General features: G+C 35.0%; 1 protein-coding gene across 1 annotated transcript in view; it reads left to right on the top strand.

Annotated features, from left to right (window-relative positions):
* Positions 1 to 4,467, top strand: part of chrna8 (cholinergic receptor, nicotinic, alpha 8) — a 68,499-nt gene extending 64,032 nt beyond the window's left edge. The window contains exons 9-10 of the mRNA XM_041218926.1: positions 581 to 690; positions 2,431 to 4,467. Coding sequence (XP_041074860.1) covers positions 581 to 690; positions 2,431 to 2,958 — 638 coding nt within the window. The 3' untranslated portion in view covers positions 2,959 to 4,467. The remainder of the gene's footprint in view (positions 1 to 580; positions 691 to 2,430) is intronic.
* The last annotated feature ends 15,379 nt before the right edge of the window (positions 4,468 to 19,846 follow it).

Here is a 19,846-nt window from a genome sequence, read left to right as displayed (position 1 = left end):
AGAATGGCACACAATCAATAGACTTAAAGATTGCTATTCTCCAACGATCCCCATCCAACTTGACAGAGTTTGAACAATTTTGCCAAGAAGAATGGGCGAATATTGCATGATCCAGATTTGCAAACCTGGTAGAGTCTTACCCCAAAAGACTCACAGCTGTAATTGCTGCCAAAGGTGATTCTACCAAGTAATGACTCAGGGGGGTGAATACTTATATTTTTTTTTTTTTTTTTTTTCATTAACTGTTGTTTCACAATAAAAATTCTCTTGCCTCTTCAGTGTTGAGTAGGTTGTGAAAATCAAAGGAAAAAAAAATCCAATTTAAATGCATCAAGATTTCAGGTTGTAACACAACAAACTGAAAATGTCCAAGGGGAGTGAATACTTACTATAGGTACTATAGACAAAATAATAGCTACTATAGAGGAAAAAAAGCAATATCTACCATTCAACAATATGCTGGTGTTTTAATATTTTGTGAAATTTGAAATTTATGTTTCACCATACCTGAGAAAATCCTTAACAAGCAAGAAAAAATATGTATAAGTCCCTATAATGTATTACTGTTTTCTCATTTCAGCTCAGTACTTTGCAAGCACCATGGTGATTGTAGGCCTTTCTGTAGTCGTTACAGTGCTGGTGCTACAGTTCCATCACCATGACCCCCATGGAGGAAAGATGCCCAAGTGGGTAAGTGAAGTAGAAACATGATTAATGAGCATCCTCCTTACTGAACTTCTCACCTCCGTTGGGATTCAGCAACATACCTCTACGAAAACAGTGATGAATCCCAACTGGAGAAAATAAATGCATAGTTTGAATTACCTTGCTAATGAGTAAATTAAAGCATATTAAGTAGTTGAAAGGTGAACTAGTGACAACAAGGGTAATAAGCTAAAGGTTAAGAGATACGTGCCAGTTTCCTCCGTGAGATGCATTTCTTGAAAACCGAATGCTTAGGCTTTCATCTTTTGATAGATGCACATTTTTGTATTTGTGCTTTAGTTACACAGTATGTTGGTATTAAATCATTCCCGCTTTTGAATGGCTTTGTCCCGCTTTGTGAACAGAGTGATTTTGTGCTAGTAATTGCATCTACAATTGTATTATAATTACTGGGGCTTGAAGCAAAAAGCAATTCCCAGGAGTTCATGCTTTTACTGTAAATCCAGTTCGTGTTTGAGAACCAGTGGAGAACTGCATGGTCAGTTATGCGATTCATTAAAGTCAGATGGCCTTTTTCTTTGAGAGCCTTCCCCTATACTGCGATCCACTGTAAGAGCCCAGTATGTGGTTAAGAACTCCAGCAACTGGCTCCAGAAAGCCATGAAACTTGTTAGCTAGATGCCCCCAATGACAGACAGCAACATTCTAAGACGACCACAATGGGTAATAAATGGCACTGTAGCTGATCACTGTCAATGTTATTGCATTAACTGCACAGTACAGACATCCTTGGTCTTGAGGAAGGGCCCTTCATTAAGAGAACATTTCAAATAAAAGTATTCCACATGTTTCACTTTTCAATAGGGGTACAGGGAAACCCACTGTATATCCATGCTGCTCAAGGTCAACAAACAGACATCCTTTTAATTAATGTGGCTAATGCACAGAACAAGCCATAAGGAATACAATGTTACAATTAAAAAAAAAAAAAAAGATGCGCAGCAGAAGCCCATGTGTGCACGTGGTTTATTAACTATAATCAGCTTTAACGCTGTTTGTTTGAGATCACAGTGTATTCATTCACTACTGAATCTCTTGTGATGTTAACTCTGATGTGGACTTTAGCAGCACCCCCTATGAGTAGCTTTTTTTTTTTTTTTTTTTTAGCACTCTGAATCGGTTAGATAAGCCACAGCATGTGTGGATATATACCCACTACCTACTTTATGCCAACCCAGATTAGACAAATGATTTATTATAAAAGGACTTTTACTAGCAAATGCAAAAAAGCAGTTATACACAACTACATACTGTATAACAGCAAAAATCATCACAAGCTATATGCGGACAGCTTTGCCAGAATTCAGTAGCTGTAACAAAGTTAATAGGTTTAATGTACTGAAGATCATTTATATATCTTTTATTAATAACCAATGGAAAAAAAAAACAATAATGAAAACATTGTTACAGCCTTGGGAACATTTCACCACTTTACCAAAGCATTTTCTCACTACTGAATTTTTTCTTTCTTTCTATCTTTATTTTATTTTTAAGAATTCAAGTGGAATGTTCACTTCTTGAAAACAATGGCTACCAAGGATGGTGGTCAAAAGCAGCTCCTCAAAGTATAAATGACAAACATACCGGAGCTAAACACAACAGAGCACACTGAACTCTACACTTACTGTTTGTATTTTTACTGAAGATCTTATGACTGAGAGTTCAGAGTTCTTGAATAAATATGTGCCATTCCTGTTTTTGCAGATACAAGTTGTGCTTCTGAACTGGTGTGCTTGGTTTTTACGGATGAAGAAGCCTGGAGAAGATAGAAAGCACCTCACGTACAAATACAATCCCCATGCGCACCATTCCAGTGCCAGCAGTATTGAGATGAATGCCATACCTGGACAGCAATCGACCAACGGGAACATGAATTTGTATTGTGGCTACCATGCTATGGACAGCCCTTGCTGCCCCCCCAGCACTGATTCCGGGGTGATGTGTGGAAGGACAACCAGCTCGCCCGCAGAGGACCATCAAACCAATCCCCCCAGGACTCTCTCAGAAAACATCCCAGAAATTGCCAAAATCCTGGAGGAAGTACAATACATTGCTAGTCGCTTCAGAGATCAGGATGAAGGAGAAGCAATCTCCAGTGAATGGAAGTTTGCAGCCGCTGTTGTTGACAGATTGTGTCTTGTAGCATTTTCACTCTTCTCCATTATCTGCACTTTTACAATATTAATGTCAGCCCCTAATTTTATAGAAGCTGTTTCCAAGGATTTTGCATAGTACATGCAAACAAAAGAAAAGTTGTCAATCATAAGAACTAAAGAAAATGAAATAATTGTAAATATACACATCATCATAAAATATTAATCGTGCTAACAATGAAATACTGCAGCTTCTAAAAATTACGGGAGTTTGCAAATTATCTGTCAACATTTGAATCTTTCACTGTACAAATCAATTCAAATTACAAATGCCATATTTGTTTCCTGTCTGTATTAAAAGGGAAGCTTCAGAACGCTATAATGCATTCAAGACCTATTTATATCTCTTGGTAAATTCGCTTGATCAAAAACATAGTTTTTGCTTCAGATTCGCTTTACTCCTCTTTAAAGCCTCCATGTTTCCCACTTCACAAGCTTTCATTTGGTTGTTACAGCACTGCTGATATTGTTTTACATTGCTATGCATGAGATGCTGGTTCCTTGCTATATAAAGCCTTTTACAGCCTAATTCAAGCAAAGCTGATTATTGTAATGTAATCATTTCTCCATGAACCAGTATACTAGAACGAATAAATCAATATTAGTCAGCATTATAGCTGCTGAAAACAGTGATAACTAATAAATGCACTAGGCTTGTTTTAGGGGGACAAGAATTATGTTGTGTGGAAATTATTACTGTCTCACGTTGTAGCTGGGAGGTGGAAAGGAAATTTAAAGGACATAGAGACACGGACAAAATTAAATGAGACAGTTAAAATATAATATATAGGGTCTGAGCATTTCTTTATGACAGGGAATGATTGGAAGATTAAGTTATCAGGAAGTTTCCCTTTAATACTAAAAGTGTAAATGTAAAACCCTGAAATCAAAATCTTTATTCTTTATTTTATGAACTTTGAGGGTGTTCAACATTATAAAAAGATTTTACTTTGTGTGTATCAATAGCACAGTAATTCACAGTTTCAGGCTAATAGCACAGGCACAATATTCCAGGTGCAAGGTGAACTTTTTGTTGTTGAGAATTCTCAAATTCCAAGATTAAAATGGTTGTAGCTAACAAATTAATTCCATAAATCTTGCCATGCACTTCCATTTTCCATACACATCAAAATTGTGAATGAATGAATGAGGCACATGTTTTACTAAAGATGTTTTTTATTTTAAAACAAGTTATTTGGTACTGTATTACTAGGTTAAAGAAACCACGTTCTGCAATAACTGATCTCAAGTAGTCCTGCACCAGTTTACCTACCTACTACCATGCTTTGCAGCCAGAAACGTGCTTTGACACTGCTGAGGTGAAATCTACCTAGGGAGTTAAAATGGCAACACAAGAATCTAAACATTTTTAAATGGGGAAAAAAGAGTCTGTTTTAACATGTGTGTATTTCAAAACTTCACTTTCAGATCTATGTAGCTTGTAGCAACATCGTAACTCAGTTTAAACAGGTTGTGTGTCAGTGGGAACTAAGTAACAGTTTTGTTTTATGACAAAATTACACAGTATTGTACACCCTCAAGTACAATGTGAAAGTATTATTACGGCTTTTTATATGCACTGGTAAACAAGGATACGGTATGCAAAACGTTGGAAAATTAACAAGTAGAAGTAAACACATTTTATTTAAAAACTGAATTAGATCTACCACTGTTAATAATAATAATAATAATAATAATAATAATAATAATAATAATAATAATAATAATAATAATAATAATAAATAATAATAAATAGTTAAATCCACTAAAAGATACACCTGTAGATATCAGAACGCAGGTGGATAGGCTATGCTTATAGCATAATAATAATCATCATAATAATAATAATAATAATAATAATAATAATAATAATACAGACTTCTAAAATGTTTTTAAAAATGAACAATAAAAGTAATAAGTATCATCAAAAATAATGTATTGTTAATCTCAAACTTGTACATTGTTAATACAGCAAAACACATTTATCTAGCCTACTTTGCATGCTTAAAATTATATAAAATTATACCTTTAATAACGTAATAACTGCATTAAACAAATATGCATCACATGTAGGCCTACCTTAAATTATGTTTTCTATTATTGTTATTTATTAATCCTGACAGTCACTTTCATCGCTGTCACTTACTAGCAGTTCATTACGCTCAAGCTTCTCCTCATCTTCTTCAGCTTCAATGGCAATGACAGAGACCTGGCGTTTAATAGATGCCCACCGTTTATGTACAATATTTGCCAGCAGACTCGACGCAAATTGGAGACAGGCGATTATTTGAGATCTGGCAATTATTTTAAGTTTTATAGAATAGTCTTCATTATGCCAGAAAAAAGCATATTATTTAATATACATGTATATATATATATATATATATATATATAGATATATATGATATATATATATATATATATAATATATATATATATATATATATACTATAATTTAACTATTTAACCAAAACCTTCTGATTACAGTGAAATCTTACTTAGCAGCCACCTAATCTGGGCCGTCCCTGAATTAGACCACACTTTTTTTAGCCCGGATTTCCTTCTATTGACTTGAAAGTAAATAGAACTTCACACTACAATTACATATTACAGCCACAACCTACCATACCAAACAAATCAAACTTTACATTACCTCACTAATATGACTAACATGAGTGGGCTGCCAACTGTAGTTTAAAAAAAAAAAACTTTGATGCAGACTGATTTTGGTTAACTTGTTTCAGTGTACAATAAAAGCAAAATATACTCCTAATTCCATCCTTTTCTAATTGTTTGATGCACTATTATATAATAGTAACATTGATCAGGTTGTTATTACAACTGTGAGCAGTGACAGACTTTTTTTTTTTAATAAACTAATATCTATAATAGAATAAAATAATATTGTTCTTTCAGTTATGGAGCTTGGGCTCACGTATAAAGCTAATTTTGTAGTACTTAAGTTTTATTGCAAAGCGGTTTCTGGATTGTCCCAGGGGTTTCTTCTTTGTGTTCTTGTTACATGAAGTGAAGTTAATTAAGCATTTGGAAAAGTCCAAAGTAAAAGTTAAAGAATCACAGTTTGCAACACTGTGGGAGTGTTCCAGTTCCAGACTGTTCCCTTGTAAAAAGAACATTTGCAAATTTGAATGGAAAAACTGAGCGTTGCTTTATCATTTAGCATGGAACTGAGACATATAACACTCTCTGAATAAAGGACAATGTGTGGGTGGTCATCTAAGGCACGAGTACTTGCAAACCATTTGAATTTTTGTAGTGATATTGGATGTGTCTGTTTACTTTGGTGTCTTTTATAAAATAGTCACACAGAAAATAAAGTATATGTCAGATAATAACCCGAATATATCTATCCTGTTTATAATAGATGGCAAATACATATTTAATTGAATGTAGGTTTCACATGCATTTCTGTATGATCTGTATGAAATATTAATATTTCTGTTGATGTTTCTAATATAACTTCAGCTACTGTACTTGAGTGTTTCTGTGTTTGCTTATAGTGTCTCACAATGATTTGCTGTGACCGTGAAAAGCATATTGTTTTGACCTACTGACTGTTGAGAAGTGTACTGCCTTGATTTATTGCTGTGCTAAACATGTATAGGTCCATGTTTTCAATATTCCTATTGCTATCTGTCCATTATTGCATTTTACATCTGACAGATGTGATAAAACTCCTTAATGATATAGTCTCAGGTTAGTTTACATCACAACATATAAGTCCCTCATTTTTATTTCACGTATCTGTATGTAACTGTTGTTCAGTGTTTTATTAAAGAATATAAGCACATCTCTACTGTGGTTTATGGTTATTAGTCTTTTCTTTCAGCTCGATTTAAAGTCAGATTCTTTAAACAGCAAATTAATGTTATACTTCAGCAGAGGCAACACAGTGTGTGTTACAGTATTCCAGTACTTGTTGATGCGTGTTGCATACAGGGTAGGTCACTGAACACATACTAATGTTCAGGACCACTTTTACCTCATACCTAATAAATTGGCTTTGGCAAAAACCTTTCTATCAATGTTAAATTTGCACCACAGTGCTCTAGATGCTGTATACAGTACATGCATCTTCTGCACAGAGTCAATGTTTCTAACCGCTAACTTATCTGCAACCCACTGCTTGCACAAAACATATGGGCTCTTTGGCTATTAAGCTGGTTAGCTTCTGCAAATGCATATGGGTTTGTTGTGTGAACATAACCATCAGTGTGTGACAAGGTGCTAGGTGGAGAAGAAATATAGAAGATATACAGTACAGCTGCTAAAAAAATGCAAAATACTAGCAATTGTATTATTATTATTATTATTATTATTATTATTATTATTATTATTATTATTATTATTATTAAATAAGTGGATAGAACATTATTTTGGTGTATGTTGGGCAACTTGCAAATAAGCTCCTTTAATGAGGTTTATTTATCCAAGTTCTCAGATGATTGATTTTTCTTTTCTGTGCAGTTACTTTATGCCAAAACAAAAAGTGCCACCATCTCAGGGAGAAAAATACCTACCTGCTGCCTTCAGTCAACAACAAAGATTACATTATGAACCATTAAAGGACCTGTACAATTGCACGGGAGCAATTGAAAGCCAAAGATAAAACAATAAAAATAAATGAGAGATTAAAATCATCCGAAAATGAGTTAAACAGATAACACATCTAAGAAAAATCATGATAAAAAACAATGTTTTCAAGCGAGACTTGATTGTGCACAGCAAGAAAATCTATCATGCAAATGTGGTCTCCTTTTGATGTATTTTAGATTGTATTTATAAAAATTATAATAGCATAATTTTGAATGACTTAACATGTACACAATATTAGTACAGTAGGAAGGGCATGTTCCTACCCCCATGACGCAGAATACAATAAGGTGTCTGACACATCTGGTAGCAATTGCGAATTTTCTGAAAACCTAATTCATTCATCATTCCCACTACCAAGTGGCAAAAGACAATGAAATAACTTCCCTTTGTTGTAACTTTTAGCAATAGCTGAATAATATTTAAAGTAGATATTTAGTAATGTTTATTCCGCAGACACTTTTCAGAACCATAAGGTGTGTGTGTGTGTGTGTGTGTACATCAGTTGTTTATTTGTTCTCCTTTATTCATACCCTGCTAAAGGCACTGATCAAATATTTGTGTTTGTGAAACTGCTTTACAAGGGTTGTGGAGTTCCTTAAATAAACGCATCTTTAAATCCAGCTAGTAATCTCAGACATTAAAAGCGGATATTTAAAATATTTATTTGGGACACAGTTTTCAAGAAGCCATTGTGATTTTGTATACTTCATAACGCTAACATTAAACAGTTTGAACTACAAATGCCATTGGCTTACAGACTACAGCAGGTTCAATCAAAATTATAGCAGCACCAAAGCCAGTATAAAGTATAGCAAGAGTGCCACCATAATTCAGAATTCAGATTTCTTAAAGTAATTTTTATAGAATTTATTTTGACTTTCAATCAGGTTTCCTGTGTGGCAATTGCACACATAAATCATAAAAATGCTAAAACAGAAAACAGAAGCCAGTTAAAAGGTCTTTTAAATTACCAAATGATTTTCTCACTTCCAGAGCCATATTGACAAAACATTTAACTATTTAAAGGTTTTGTTTGTGATAAAAATATTCAACATATAAATCAGTTTGTTCATTTAAGAGCATTTACATGCAGTGTTTTCCTTTTACAAAAAAAAAAAATGGTGCAAACTTATGCTAAGTCAGAAAAAAACAGTAACGTACTGCATTTGAAAATGGTTTTGCTGCAGTCTGACAGGTCTAAAACTTAAGAATGGAAAACATATTTATACTTACATAAGTAAGTGACATTTCTTTGAGAAATGTGAATGAAACAGTTAGGCAGGGAATTCCTCATTGTACATTTAGTCTGCAAGACGCTGATTGATATTATTGTAGGTGTATATGTGAGTTATGAACATATCTTGAATCGGTGCACAAAAGGGGGGGAATACAGTACAGTTTGGTTGTGATTGGACTTGTAAACCAACATGGGTAGCAATTGCTTTCTGCTTTCTCATGACTCATGTCTCGTTCTGCCTCTGAACACACTTCTTCTTCTTCTTCTTCTTCTTCTTCTTAGCGTGTGCTGTTCTTGCGTAGCCAAGCAACTGCTGAATCAACAGCTGTGTGTAAAGCAGTCCTCCACAACGTGAAGCATTGTCTGTTTCTGCCCACATGAGCAGAGTGGGCTGTCTACGAGGCCCCAGTCATAAAGACACGCTGCACACCGACCGTGACCAGTACGATAGCGATTGAGTAAAGTCCAATCTTGGCCTGGCAAGTCAAAGCCGGGCGGGCGGTCTGTTGGGTTGGCAATGAGGAATTGGTTGCGAGTGTCGCTCTGGAACCACTCCTATTGCCACTGGGTTGCTGATGACCAATCAGGGTCAGGAAGTGACAGCCAGACTGGGCGTCTAGATTCCAGACGCACCTTTGGTGGATGGAGGATAAAGTCATGCAAGGGTAGTGCCAGGTTATCCTGGATCTTGTTGACGATTTTGACCACTGCATCCTTGCGCCGAATGTGTGGAGGTGTGATGTTGCTCAGCACCGGTAGCCACTGGACCGGAGTTGAGCGAAAAGTGCCGGAGATGGTCCGCATTGCAGAGTTCAGCTGACTGTCAATTTTCTTTGCATGCAAACTGCGACACCAGACTGGGGCACAGTACTCAGCTGTTGAGTAGCAGAGAGCAAGGGCTGTGGACCGGAGGACCGGTGTTCGTGCTCCCCATGATATGCCGGCCAACATACTCAACAAGTTGTTTCGTGCGTGGACTTTCGCGGCTGTCTTTATCAGGTGGTTGTGGAATGTCAGTGAACAATCCGGGGTAACACAGAGGTAAATTGGGCTGTGATCGCACTTAAGCCGTTTACCATCTAGGACTACATTCAGTTCCCGTGAAGCACTTGCATTGTGCAGATGAAAAACTGCCGATACAGTTTTTGTGATACTTGGTTGGAGTCGCCACTTTTTGCAGTAGTCGAATAAGATTGCCATATCGATGTTGAGACGCTCTTCCAGTTCTTCGAAAGCTTGGGCTTGAGTGGCACAGCAGATGTGGTCCGCATACATGAACTTGCTAGATCTTGTACGAGGAAGGTCCGAGACATACACATTGAAGAGAGTGGGTGAGTGGGAGACCGTTCTGCTGAATCCGCCACTCACTTCCTCACCCATGTGTACTCGTATCCTCCGTTCTCGCAGCAGGAACTCCAAGACATCTGGAACCCAAGCTGGCAAGGATTTTGTCAGCTTTAACAAGACGCCTGTGCGCCAGACAGTGTCATACACTGCAGTTCAATCCAAGAAAACTGACGCCGGTTTTAAACTTCCGCTGGAAGCCGTTTTCGATGAAGGTAGCTAGAGCCAGGACTTGATCACATGTACACACTCAACTCATGTCACCCGTGATCACATTATTTATACACCTGTTTAATTAATCATTTAATCTCTTACTCAATTCACAGCTCCAGCTTACTAAAAACCGAGAAATACTAGTGTAAATTACTTTAATTACTGAAATTCACAAATATAACACACACACACAAAAAATCACTTTCTTTCACTGAATGATTTTAACTTTCACTACGAGCAAAAGTTTGAAGAGAATCATAACAATTGTAATGCTTTTAAAGACACAATATATGTTACACTGCTACAGTATTTTTAAGATCTATCCTTTGCTCAAAACAACATGCTGCTTCGGTATGTTAGAAAAATTGTAACGTAAAAAACATTTTTAAAAAGTACATGTTTGTGTCCTAGCAGGGCAGAGTCGCTGGTCTTTGCTGGGAATTCCGAAGGGAGCGTCGCATTGGCTCTGGTGGGCACTGCTTCACCTTATTGACTACAGTGAACCCAGCTGGCCAGATGCCCAGTGAGCTCAGAGAGGACACCTGCAGGGCTGGTCTTTGTCCTCCAAAGGCCGTAGCTCACTGACATCCGCTCTCCATTTCCTGCGTGTAAAAGAAGCGGGCTTGCTCATGGGATCGGAGGATGCCTACACAATTGACACATGGGTGAAAGTGGTCAGTGATCATTTTGACCGAGATTCCTGGGGCAAAAACAATACACCCCCGAAGCTCTGGGGTTGTACATGCTCTCAGATGCATTCTCAGCCATTTTGGACCATTTTCAGAAGCAAATTAGAACTTGAGTTTGGAGAAAAAAAAATTCTTCACTTACAACTTGTTTTACCAGATGGATCAACCTGATAAATCTCACAAGAGGCTAGTTAACAAACAGTTTTTGAAATGTTACAAATCAAATCTTTTACATGTATGCCCAATTCACATATTAATTTTACAAAACCTCAAAAATCATATACAATCTCTGCTCAATCAGATATCGTAAATACAGAGTTCATACAATTTTTATGAGTTTGACAATTTTCTACTTTGATAACTAATAACTAAAATCAATAGTTTAATTAACTGTATAATAACACAAATCTAAAGTATACTCACTTCTATAGATAAGCTCTAGACCAGTAACCTTTTATTCAGTAACACAAGTCAGTTCTGGTACCTATACCTGTTTCATTCTAAAAGCAGTACAACAATTCAGTGTTTTAGTCAATGTCAGAAGCAATGGTCAGAGAATTTTGTGCTCAGTCATAGGCACCTAACTTTGTTAAACAGTGGGGGGACAAAGTGATGGACTAACTGCTGCGCGTAGAGAAGCAAATGTTTATTTATTTTTTACAATTAAGAAGCTCTAAGAAACCAAGCAAACCTTGCTGTTGTGAAGTTACTGTTTCAGCAATTGTAAACCTACACAATTGGGCAGATGTTTCAGCATAAAATGTACATACAAATACATGCAAGTCTCTGCACAGTGCTACACCTAGAATTCCCACGTGTAGTTTTTTTTTTTTAAAGTGAAGTGTTAAACAAAGAAAAGCAAGTACTGTTCTTTTGAAGGTAATTATTCCCCCAGTGAGGCAGTTCAAAATACTTGCCATGTCAAAAGCACTGTCTTACTATATTAAAAAACAAAAGACTTCACTCTGAAGAAAATGGAAAGACAATGTCAACAGTATAAACTGCAGGAAGGACCAGTCAAGAGTTGTTTCTTATTTTATACCATTAAAATGGTCTTATTGCTCTAAGAAATTATGTCTTTGCCTTCGTGCTTTCTTCTAAATAAAAGTTAGAGGGTAAAACAATAATGTAACTGCTGTTAGTGCAACATTTCTTGCTAGTTTTAAAATATTTACAATTTTTTACTTTAATATTCAGGTCAGTTTTACACTTGCTTCGGATCTGGCACTTCATTTTTTTAACCAGGGCTGACAAACCACGAACAGCAGGGACAGTATAAGCACACAGTTTAATTACCTTATGATTCAGGTGCGTGTCTTTAAAGTTCAGTTAAATTACTGTCATTATTTAAACACAAATAAGCTTACTTGACTTAAACAAAATGTCTTAAGCAAATTCCTACTTGGTTTGCTTGAATGTGTAATACACAACAAGCTTTAATATGACAGCTGAAAATGAATTTTAATAAAGAACGACAAGTGTGTAATGAAAAAAAAAACGGGATTCTGTTATTTTGCAATAGCACTGCTTCAGATTATTATCAGTGTTTAATAGCACTAACATTTTATTTAGAGTTTATTTGCAGCAACACAAACCTACTAATGTCGTTATTTAAAAAATAAGGACATTAGTCTGAATACAATTGAATTAATAGAGAATAAAACTAAACTAACAATTATATCACTATATTTAATGAACCATTTTTTGTAGTATCCAAACTGCCCAGCATCTTCTGTTGCAGTCACACCACTGCTAACATTAGAAATAGTGCAGAGAGGACTATGGTGGGTCAAACCAATGTTTGTGTAGGGGCCATTTATTGTTTATTTGATTTTCTATATATGTAATGTTGGACTTATGGCATGTTAAGAATAGCTTTCCTTTTTTACATTTTAAACTGCTTATAGGCAAAACCATCACAAAACACAGAATAACAGTGTGTTTACACAGAGCAAAAAATGTAGACTGGCAAAATATATAGTTTGCCTCCCCTGTGCTGTATGGGTTAGGTGCCTATGGCTTTGATTTGTGATGCATCCTATAACACCCTGACTATCAGAGGTACCTACTTCACTTCAATTAGCTTTAATACCTTGTATTCACAGCTGTAGATTATCATACACTCCCACCCTCACTTTTTAATCCCTTTGTGAATGGAGGCTTGGTGGTCCAGTGGTTAAAGAAAGGGTCTTGTTCCCAGTTCAAGCCCAGCTCAGCCATTGATTCACTGTGTGCGACCCTGAGCAAGTCACTTAATCTCCTTGTGCTCTGTCCTTCAAATGAGACGACGTGACTCTGCAGCAGCAGTTGTGATACATAGTTCACCCCCTAGTCTCTATAAGTCGCTTTGAATAAAAGCGTTAGCTAAATGACAAATTAATAAAAATTTAAGTAAAGTTAGCAACTTTCAGTTACTGGGCACCCATTTATAAGGACATATGTAATGGACATATTGATTAATTAATGTTTATGGACATTGTATATTTTTGGGTTGTGCCAATTACTTGGATCATCCGAGTATCCAATATTCCGACTTTCATTTTCTATGCAAAAATAAATCATTGACACCTGTTTGCAATTATATAGGGAGAGAGACTATCGTGATACAACTTGGCATAAAAATATGATGAATTAATCACTCACCAATCACTCGAGAAATAGTGATCATCAATGATGATTTCACCCACTGATTCTCACCACTAGTAACCATTTCATTATATTATAAATGTAATCTCTTTGCCATATCCTGTGATTAAACAAAACTGTACAATTTGTATAAACAAGCATCAAAGACTCCATTGAAAGAATAGCAACAGCAATCAGTCAAAGAGCTGACTGACTGATTCAATTGAAGTTCACAATATTAAAATATGGAAGAAGAGAAGTTGTTTTTCAATAAATTGTACAGCTGTTGATATTTATTTCGTGGCAAGCCCCACTTAAAAGCATGTATTGCCATTTACACTTCAGATTTGATCATTAGTAAAGTGGTTGCTCAAGTAATGACATTGCTTCTTGTTGTTGGTTTATGAATCATCTAATCATGCCAGGTGGTGGCAGATCTTTTTTTTTTAAACTGAAGTCCAGACTGCCAGAGCTGTCCAAATGCTGGAATCTGAGGAGCAGTACTATCTCTGGCTTTATTTATAGGACATTGCCATAAACATTTTGCATATCGAAGTGAGTCCATACACATCAGTCTAAATCAACTTACACTGATGCAAGACCTCCCTTATGGGACAACTACTCTTCAGCTTTTAGAAATGCATAAGGTTTAAAATTGATCTAAACATTAGAAGATCTACTGCAAATACTGCTGAAGTTTAGATCATTTGTGAAGATTATGAAAAACCACAAAAGTAGGGTCGTTTAAATTACTTTAAACAATTTGAACAGCTCAGCTGTGTACCAAGAAATAGAAAAATGATAAGAAATAAGTAAACATTTATTCTTTAATGTTTAATTTCACAGATGTCTTTCTTGTTAAAGTAATTTGCTACAACATCTCTTTATAAACAATATTATTATGACCAGTCCTCAACCATATTGTCACACTAGTAAGGACAGTAAAACGGGAGACCTCTTGCCAAAGGTACTAAAATATAAAGGCCTTTTATTATATTACTTCTGATTCCAGTTTTGCATCATTTACATTTTCAATGAACTAAAGACTGAAGTATATAGTTTCTTATGTGTTTTTTTTTTTTTTTTTTACCTCAAAATGAATCATGGATATGTTGTGAGCGATAACTTGATGTTACCAATACAAATGCCATACAGAGCTAGAAGGGAATATATGTACCGTATATACTCACACTAGATTTAGATTAGATTTATTGAGGGCTAGATTATGTGTTAAAATGTTTGCACTCAGACTAAAAATACTAATCAACACATAATGAGTATGCAATTTTCAAGCACAACTTTACCTGTTACAGTTTGTCAAACAGTAATTCCAAAACCCCTGGCAGATATAAAAACAAGATCAAAAGCACTCAAATATTACAGCAAGAATGTCTCAGAAGAGAACAGTGTTTTTATTTCATAGGCCATGTGGTTCAAACACAACTATTTACAGGCGTATAAAAGTTAAAGCAAAACAAACAAAAAAGTATTTTGGCAAGGAAAAGGTTGCAACTGAACCCTAATACTATTCAACTCACCCACAGGATAAACAACTAGCCCCCTCTTACGCCCTTATTGAGCAGGAATCTAGCATTTATCCATAGACCCTCAAATGGCTCCTCCCCTGCACCATGAACCTGTAAGGCTGCCACTTAGACAGCAGTTTACTTTACTTTGCCCTGGTTCAAAGGCTCTGTGTCGAGCAGCCCGATCATACTCAACCTTTTGTGCTTGCTTTCCAGATTTTTCATGGGCCAGTGCTAGCCTAGGTAAGCAAACACACGTTTACAGTTTTAGTTTTCTTAAGTGGAAATACTATTTTGATATAACAATACAACTGAAACAAAAGACTTGATCTTTCTCACTTTTCCCAACCTTGCTAATGATGAGGTTCCTGTATATTTACAGTTTAACTTTTTATTTTAAAAACAGTATTTTTATTTTAGAAACAGTAAATAGACATCAATTAAAAACCATATACATTACCAAGAACTTTTTACACAATTATTTGCCAAATTAATCACAATATATCACTGATTCTAAATTATTTTGTGTGTTTAAATACAATCACACAGACTCTCGCATCTCTATTTATCAATGTTCCAAAAACTCACTTGTCATATTTTACAAAACATTTTTAAACTAATAAACAATTACCATAATGAACATCGTCATATTCATCACAGTAAAGTTGAGTTCTTACCTGTAAATAGGAACACGTTTAAAGTTTGAAACTCATTGTCTGGAGCTAGGTGTTATTTACATTATCATCGATAAACTGCAGTTTGAGGTTCAAGATACATCTACATATTTTAAGTGGTTGGAAGCTGAAAATATTTTTTAAAAACACCCTTTTCTTAAGCCAATACAGTTCTAGCATCATTTTAATAGCAAAACTACTTATCTTAAGTATTTCAGTTGTGGGGAAACCTCAACGTTTCTAGAAATATATTTGAAAGGCAATTCTCATCCCTCATTAAATCTGCATTATGCCACACTAGCACTAAGCGTTCCGTGCCAGAAAAAAAAAAGAAGGTAATTAACAAGGGTCAAGGAACTATATTTCCCGCTATGTGTTCAATGCAGGCAAATTGCCCACTCTAAAATGTATGAAATAGGAAAATTTCCCACATTTAAAAAAAAAAATGGGCTGAAGGTCAATCATCTACAGGTCCCAAGTGCTGCAGAGGACACTGTCAATCAAAAAAAAAAAAAGTTGTGTCTGCAATATTAAATGTGCTTTAGGTGCTTTTGGACTGGATCTCTTAGCCTACATGATATTTATGTTGCAGTTTAAAATCAAGTTTTAAATTATAAAGTCCATCATTTCTACTGAAGAAGATCCTTTGGCCTTATATTTAAACAGAACTGACTGTATCTACCTTTTAGTGCAAACCATTGGTTTAACCCATAACTACTCTCCACCAAAACAAGGTAATTAAGTACTATCTGCAGGTCTACAGGTTTTTGCACGAGGCGCAGGAGGCTTTTGTCTTTCAGCCCTTCGATGATGGAGAAATGGAGCACCTTTTCCTTTTGGAAATATCATGTGCAGGGATTGGGTCAGCAGGCAGCGGCTATTTATCCCAGCAATGTTTAGAATGGCATGAAATAGTGACATTGGCCAACATAAGACATACAGTAAGTAAAAAAAAAAAATCATCAGAAAAAAAATGGAAAAGCTGTATTCTTTCCTTTTGCAATATATCAACTATGTATGATTCTAGAACTCATGCCTCGTAGCACCATGATTGATCTACTGCTCACAAAAGTGTTAAGAAAAACCTCTAGTTTGCAAAGCATTGCTCTGTCAAAAGCAATGCAAATGGATTGTCTCACAACAACCAATCCCATTTCTGTACGACCAGGAAACAAACAGAGTCAATATTCTCACTTTCCTTCCATAGACTCCACAACGTGCCACAGTCCCGCTCGTCCTCGCCGTTCCTCTCTCTCCTAGGTTGCAATTCCAAAAAGCTCCATCGAGTCTCTCCAATAAAGCACATATACAGCGAAAAGAAAAACAAGGAAATTAGCATTCAATTACATGATTTAAGATATCAACCAGGTAGTTTAGGTAGATAGAATTAACAGCGTGCAGTGTATAACAAGGTATCAGGTGCGTCAATTACAAGCAATGACATAACCGCATAAATTAACCCCTATATAGTCGGGACAGTCCAGATTTCCTAGCAAATGTCCTGCGTTCCAATGCATAGGAAGAAAGTCCGGTGTCATGGGAAATAAGTTAGCCGTGAAATAAGTTAACCTTTGCCATTTTGAGCCTTTCTGCGCACACGTGAATTTTAGCGGTTATAGGCAAGGTTAAGCTGTCTTCATTTTCTGTCCGTAAACTTTAATTCAGAAAATTGTTTTACTTTTAAAAATGTTGTCAGGATTTGTATTAAAGCTGTGTTATATGTGGTTAAAATCAAAAACACATTGTTATAATATTAATAACACTTTTTATTGTATCATTTTATTTAATAATAGCGGAAAACTTTAAGCTACTACAGAGACGTGGTCGTGTGATTTATTTTTATGTGCAATTATATTTGTGTTAAATCATAATAACACTTTTAAAATAATATCACAATATCTATTATTTAACATTCCCAGTTTAAGCCATCAGAGTTATCTTTAAGTTTGTAATTGCTGGATATTTACATTACAGGTGTTCCTTGTATAAATAAATATGATATTCTGTATATTGGGACATATCAGAAACAATTAAGCATTAAGATTTATTTTTATGTGCAATTAGATTATTACAGCTGTCAAGTCACAAACCCCTCCCCTCTATAACATATGCTGCCCAGGCCCACCCCAAAAAGGCGCAAAATCTAAAACAATTTATTTTTTATAAAATATACAAAAAACAAAACTAGACCGCACCATATGCATCGATCTGTAAGTACTGCACTCTAATTTATCATTCATAATACAGGTGTGTGTATATACACGTTCATATATATGAAGTCTGTGTGTTTCTTCGTATGAAAGTATGTATAGGAAGCCAATCGTTTTGTGCGTTTCTCAAATTATCTCTCTCTCTCTCTCTCAGTATATATATATTATATATATATATATATATATATATATATATATATATATATATATATCTTAAAACACCATTTTCACTAAAACGTATACGTTTTCTGTATATATTAAAACAGGTTTAGATATTTCCACATGTAGACTTGATTTAAACGTCAAAAAACAATATTCTCTGTATCAATAAAAGTGTTTATACCCACTTCCCCATAACATTTATTTAAAAAAAAAAAAAAGTACAAAACAACTGAGCATTTTACCGTGAAAATAATAATTGTTAAACTTGAGCCTACATAGAATAAACGCTTATATTTGCTTAAACCACAGCGCGATATGACAACACTTTTAAAAGGAAATAAACATTTGGCACGTAGTGATTTTAACTCTGCATAAACAAATTATACTGAGAAAATAATGTTTTTGAAATATTTATTTTTGTTGAAAACCACACTGCACATCCAAACACAGCGAGTGCTTTATTTTAAATAAAATGTATTAATTAAAAACTTAAACGTACATTTACACTTCAATAAATAAGACGACAAATGTTTTTTTTTTTTTTTTAAACAGAAAAATAACGTCTGCTATACACTTCGATAAATATGATGTCAAACGCCCCATTTTTAAACAAAAAATACGGTCTGCAGTACCTGTTTTTGTTTCTTAAAATACAAATGACATTGGTAAAATCTTGGATAAAAAACCTTGCCTTTAAGTTGAAGAACGAAGCCTGGAATCAGTTGAAATGAGCAATTGAAATCACCTGCAAACCACAGTAATTAAACTAAACTTCAAAGCCATAACCTCCAAAAACAATCTTTAAAGCAATGCACAAGAAGAGAGCATTTCTTCTGAAGGAATTGACATTTCAGAATCTCTCACCTCTGATTGAAAAGAACAAAACTTTTTTTTTTTTTTTTTTTTTTTTTTTTTTAATATTAACTACTTTGGAAGAAGCAGTCTTGTCTTCCCTTGGATAAAATGCCCCATTAGCAATTAAGCTATCCAATGGAACTGAATTGGCAATGACTACAGCCTGTAATGTTTTGAAATAATTTGTCAAAATGACAATTTCTCTCTGTGCCTTTTAGCTGGGAAGGAGGATATGCAATTAAGACGACTATTAAGAGCAAATGGGGCTCACCTCTGAATTTCACCTTCCTTGTTTTGCGAAGGAGAACCTTCAGTGGTACTTTAGATTACAAGGTGTGAATATTAGTGTACTAAAAACTGCAAAAAATGCAATCTAGTAGTGCTACCAAACCATCTGTCAGCACATAAATACTGATTGAAAGATCCAATAGTAGCTTTTATTTATTTATTTTTTTTTAAAAAGGGCTGATAAAGCTGTAAAATCTATTTTTTTTTTTTTTTTTTTTTTTAATTCTGAAGATTTATTTATTTATTTATTTATTTTTTTTAACTTGTTATTTACATTTATAGGAGACCACTTTTTTTGAATTCCAAACTGCAGCTTGTTGAACACGTATTATAAATATCAGGCAACCAGGTTCCAAGTACAGCGATCAATGGCCATGAACAACAGTCAAGCCACCTTTTGTAACTCAGTGTATATTTGTTGAATTGCTAATGAATTGCTGTTATGCCACATGCCAAAAAAACAAGTCTGCATGTATTTACCACGATTCAGAGCAAGAAACTGATGAAAAAAAAAAAAAAAACAGTAA

This window comes from Polyodon spathula, chromosome 2 (assembly GCF_017654505.1).
Source record: "Polyodon spathula isolate WHYD16114869_AA chromosome 2, ASM1765450v1, whole genome shotgun sequence".
Lineage (NCBI taxonomy): Eukaryota > Metazoa > Chordata > Actinopteri > Acipenseriformes > Polyodontidae > Polyodon > Polyodon spathula.
Note: the sequence above shows the minus strand (reverse complement) of the source record. Positions and strands in the feature narration are given on the sequence as shown.